General features: G+C 32.0%; 1 protein-coding gene across 1 annotated transcript in view; it reads left to right on the top strand.

The window, feature by feature from the left end:
• The window catches only part of LOC106469635 (rho family-interacting cell polarization regulator 2-like), a gene marked incomplete at its 3' end in the record, with an annotated part of 76,048 nt that overhangs the window by 26,296 nt on the left and 43,867 nt on the right, over positions 1 to 5,885 (top strand). Inside the window, exon 2 of the mRNA XM_013930136.2 lies at positions 4,223 to 4,429. Coding sequence (XP_013785590.2) covers positions 4,223 to 4,429 — 207 coding nt within the window. The remainder of the gene's footprint in view (positions 1 to 4,222; positions 4,430 to 5,885) is intronic.

The following is a 5,885-nucleotide window of genomic DNA, read 5'->3' as shown; positions in this document are numbered from 1 at the left end:
AAAAAAAAAAAAAAAAAAAAAATAAATAAAAAAAAAAAGATTGGATATGTTCCCTACTTCAGGGGCTTTTATCTCCCCTTTTCGCTCAAAAATTCTAAAACGAAACAGTCCATGTACACTATACCGTCGAGAAGTTTCCAGTTATCATAACAAAATTTATAGTAATCGAGCCAGCCAACTCTGGGTGCTAGATGTTAAAACACAGACACGCATGTAATGGATTGTTAGTAACATTAGATGTTAAAACACAGACACGCATGTAATGGATTGTTAGTAAAATTGGATGTTAAAACACAGACACGCATGTAATGGATTGTTAGTAAAATTGGATGAGTAAAGATATGGGATTCAGAATTATGTTTCCACTTATTAGGGTTTAACATAGTATCATAATTATGTTGCCACATTACCGATTGACTAGATTGATTCTAATGGCTTAAGTAAAGCCATTATAAAGAGTATCAAAACGTTTTTAATTAAGAATTTAATATTGGTCGTACAAATAAAAAACTTTTTTGGCACATAGAAATCACGAATAGCCTCCAAATATACAACGAATCCTACCACTACCGCGAAATGTTTCCTATTCATGAATTAAATTAATAGCAATAAAGTTTAATTAACAGCATAACAATAGTCAAACTGTAAACGAAACTTGTAAGCTTGGTCAGCAATATAAACAAATGAATTGAAATAATAATTTAACAACAAAGCTGTAAGTCAACCAGGAGGCATACATCCGATATTTTATTTCCGAAATTATTGCAAGTTTTATGGAATATGCATTGTCGTGTGAGCATCTAACGATGATGTTCGTCAAATCAAGAACTGAAAAGAAGTGGAGAAGACAATGGTTTTCTCTTTCAGTTGATTAATACATTTTGTACTAAACCTGGTTTGAGGTCATGGTGTTATTGTAATACAATATCGATAGAAATTCTCGCGAAGCTAGTAATCCACGAGACCTAGAACTTCAACCAGCATATTTTCTGTCAAGATTCCATATATTTCTGAGGACAGATGTCAAAGACATCAGGTTCAAATCTTATTTGGAAGTGTAATGTAGTAAAATGGACGACATGTTACCAGGACAGCAGATGTGGATGCAATCGTGATGAAATGCCAGTTGCAGAGAAAGCAACCATAAAAAAATACCATATAATAATGTTTGTTGGTGGTTATAAAAATGGCAAATGGCCGAAAAGAAGCGTGTCTACTTACAGACCAGGTATGTTCACAGAATCGCAGGAAGACTTGAACAGCCTTTACAAGAGCGATGAAAGTTGATAATTTTGGGAAGATAGAAACCATTATGACCAATACATCTATGAAAAAACTCTCCTCAGATCAAGCCGTACAGGTCACCATATTTTATTCCAATTCTTCTGTATATCGTGTGGTCCATATTTTACCAAAAATTACACAATTGTTCTGGTTGACGAGATTCGTTGTTAAATATTTCCTTATGTGGTTATTTGGTAATTAGCAGACTAGCTTTATATTTGACTTTGAATATTTAAATTGTGATGTAGTAACAGCCGTTGATGACTTGCGACTTTTTCTCCTTCTACCTTAAATAAAAACGGTGAATATATGATCAATACCTGAAAGGTTTCAAACATTTTTTTCCCCCTCTGTGAACAGCATTGCTTTACGTACTTCCGCTAGTCAGTAAATTATAGTTTATCTTAATATAAATTTTAAAATAAGGGAAATATCTACTAAAAAATGGCAAAACAATATGCTACATTTAGTAAAACGTTAAATTTATTTCAATTCCACATTACATAAAACTAGATAATAAAAACAAAAAATTTGAATTTTTTTAAGTTGGCATAGGGGGAGGGATATTGTTGGTAAATTTGAATATTTGAAATAAACGCGTGAACTTTTTATTTTACCAAGCGACACATAGTAACAAAATATACGGTTTACAGTCGGATATTGTGGTATGTAGTAGGTAAAGGAACTAACTCGTGTCATGTTGTCCTTCACATAAAATGGTTAAAACACGATTGTTAATGCGATTTCCATGTGCTTACCACACCCACCTGCAAGAACAATAAATGTACAAGTTTTTATGTAGCCTATTTGATTTAAGGTAAATTATACTAACCTTAGCCCTTCGACCACACCCAACATCCAGCACCTGAAACTGAAGCTTTCTTGAGTATTGTATTTGTAGGGACTTGACATTATTATAAAATGAACGGAATAATTATTAGTACAACCTGTTTAATAAGTATTGAAACTAAGTATAAGGGGAAAATGTTGGACTACGTCATCACGAAATAATGTTGGAGCACAAGGATGCAAAGCTAAAAAAAAAAAAAAAATTGCTTGTGCTATGTGTAATTATAATTTACTGTATTATAAAATTCTTAAAATGTCGGAGGGTCGGTACAGGGGATGCTTTAGCACCCCCACTCTTACATATTCGCCATATATAGCAACTGTAAATTATATTATTATATTAATTTTCTGGAGGACATGCCCCCAGACCACTTAGGTTGAGCAGCACATCATCTACGTTTACTTTCAATCTAACATTGTAAAATCTGCATATTTAGTCAAGCATTCTCACTTTGCAACTCATTTCTACACCCCTGAATGTTATGTATAATTTATATAATTGTGAACTTATACGCACAAATCTTGAGTTATTTAATTTAAAAGTATCGGTAATATGAATTGTAAACTGAAATGAGGCTTTAAAATAAAGTTTGGAAAGAAAATGTTAAACCTTTATAGCTTCATATGATATGGTAAACAGCAGTGTTGTAGAAAGTGTTACTGTAGAGATTGTACATATGATTCTGTTTTACAAATGTTTGGGTTTCCAACATTAAGGAATGTAGCCCTCCACATTTTTTAAATGAAAATCTTTACAATAGTTTTGCCATAACTTAATTACATAGTAATTATTAAACACTCATGACTGTAAGAAAATGTAAGGCATAACTAAATGAATATTATGTACATTAATTTACAATTTTATCATTATTTTGGTATAGCAGTGAATTTAGCCTTACATTTTAAAAAAGAAAAAAAATATATAATGTTGTACCTTTAACAACAACCACTTAAAATGTTTAAACTTAAGATTGAACTTCAAACCATAATTAATTTCTTTCCTTAGATTTCTAGCAATATTCTTAACAAAGCAACCTGAAAATAACATCCCTTAATATAGGTATTACATGGGCACCTAATGAAGTCATCTTTAAACACTTATATTAGTAAAATGTCATAATTTTCTACTTAACAGGTAGTATAACAACTCTAGGTTACTTTTCAAATGTCTGTTTAGTTGCAAATATAATTGGTGAAGTAACTACATTCCATGGAGTAGCTTTTCAGAACCAAAAGGGAATATTTGTAATTGACTAAAACAAAACCTCCGACAACTAATGTCAAACAAAAACAATTTAATGAAAAATAACAGAAATCAAAAACAAAACTTTCAAACAACTACAATTTTTATCACTTACAGAAAAAAAACCAGTAAACCCACTCCTAGCCAAGACTAGATACAAATGTCAAACAATACAACATAAATCTCGATGTTATTACTTTCAGTACTAAAGGAATTAAAAAAAAGAACCAGAAGAAGAAAAAACTCTTTTTCACTAAAATTAAACTACTTCTCAATATCGGTAACAATATCGAGCAATAATTGGCAATAATTCTAATAATATCTCATGAACTAACTCATTTAAGATCAAGGAAAAGTTTTCCTTTAGTGGTTAGATCATGATATTACATCTCATGTGACTAACTATTACCATAAAATATACATAATCTTTCAGAACATTAATATCTGTATGTCACTGCTAGGGGAAGCTTGTGTCAGTTTCTTACATACACATTAAAATTCAACATTTCCTAGTTAGAAGGTGAGTTAGCACTATAATATAACTAAAAATACATAGTTGAACTAAATGATAGAATAATAAATGAATGGTAAAACCATGACAAAATTAAAGTAAAATTTGATATTTCACAGGTGTTTTTGTAATTTTATTCTTTATGTTAGAAAACTTTCAGTGGTTCTTTCCTGAAAAGAGCAGGTTACATAAAAAAAATTAATTCAGCATCTTTGGTTTCCTTTTTCTTTTGTAATTATCTGGTTAAGAAATCTGACAGCTTTTTATGAACATTTTAATGTTTCTACCACTTTTGTGTAGAAAAATGTGATTATACTATTTATTTTTGATATTAGGTTTTTGTGGGATGCCCATAAATGAGCAACTTAAAACAAGACACTCTTCTGATCCTACACCAGGAGAGTTGTCTCACAGCAGGTCAATGATAGGACTTTTTTCTCATCGCCAACCAGTATCTTCAGGTGGAACACCTACAGGGTCATATACAGATGGCAGCAGCATTAGTGGTGGAAGTAGCAGTAATAGTAGCACCCTTTCTTATGGTATGTACACTTGATAAACGTTTTGGCTAACAAATGGCAGGAGGAAGAGTAAAGAAAGCACTATTCAAAGTAGTGCATTCTTCTCTTATAATGGCATTAATATCAGTAATGTAGTTAATGCCAACAGGGCATTTTACCTTATAGTACATGTAAGCTTTTAAACCAGCAATGATATTAGCACTCTTTATATTTAATTTGTGAGTAAGGTAACTAAATCATGAAGAAACAAACCTTAAAACATGTGTATCAATTTTCTTACAAAAATAGCATTTCTTATATAAAATCAAGAGAAGAAAGTCAAGAGACAAAAACCAAGAGCTAAAAATTCAGAGAAAGAGTTATGGAAACATTCACTTTTATAGTCGGACAAAGTCGTAGTTGACATACATTTCCAAGCTATGTCCCAAGCCAACTTATACTGTGATGGGCAGGCATTTGGGCTAGGTGTTGGAGCTTCAACTTTTACCACCAGTCACACTTATATATTTAAATGAGGATACAGTTGCAAGTGGAGCACAAAAGTCACTAACTCGAGGAGTTTACAGTTAGAATAAAGAATGACTTGGAGACTGAGATTACACAATTACAACACTTACAATAGTTCCGTTATTATTCTTAACAATTCTTCAGTCGCTGTGTTACTAGAGGTATACTCGGACATAGTCAGGTTACTAGGTATATCATACATTTAGTTTCTTAGTTACATTGATCGACTGAGAGAAATAGCATTTGTAATTTGTATCAAGGTTGGAGTGACGAGCTTTGAATATTGGATACCTTCGGCATATTGAACTTGTTACTTACTTTCTGTCCCAGAGAACCGAATTGCGAATAACTTTTCAATTGAACTGAACTCTCATCGTGGGGAGAACTGATTGGACGTGAAAATCAAAATCTTTCTTTACTGTTTTTCTTAATTTGTATTTAATTATCAGAGCAATTGTATGAAATGTCTACTGTTCCCAGTTGTTTTAGCATAGATATCTATACTACATGTTTTAATAGGCTACCTTTCTAAAAATTCATCCAAAAATACATACATTCTAGGTTTAAACAAAAGAACAAAGATTGCAGTATGACAATATGTAACCTAAACCTGTGTAAAAAGAATAGCATACACACACACAACCTTGCAACATTCCAATCAACATGGACACGATTGACAACATAGAACTGGCACATTGGGCCTGTGCCCAAATTTGATGGAAATCGTACTGAAATACCGAAAATTCCTGAATCAGTGACCCTGTAATTGTCTCCGTTGAAAGTATTTCCTGTTATGCAAGTGTGTTCTGCAGTTTTTTTTATTACTCTCGTATTATGTTTGTTTTGTTTTATTCTTAGACAAAAATGATGTTCTCTCTCTCCCCCCACTTTAGGTATCCTTGCAGAAATGGGAGATTTTGTAGGTGTGGGTAAGTTTTTACTGCTTTGCTATTTGTAATCTTTTTTTTCC

Source organism: Limulus polyphemus, unplaced genomic scaffold (assembly GCF_000517525.1).
Source record: "Limulus polyphemus unplaced genomic scaffold, Limulus_polyphemus-2.1.2 Scaffold3583, whole genome shotgun sequence".
NCBI lineage: Eukaryota > Metazoa > Arthropoda > Merostomata > Xiphosura > Limulidae > Limulus > Limulus polyphemus.
Note: the sequence above shows the minus strand (reverse complement) of the source record. Positions and strands in the feature narration are given on the sequence as shown.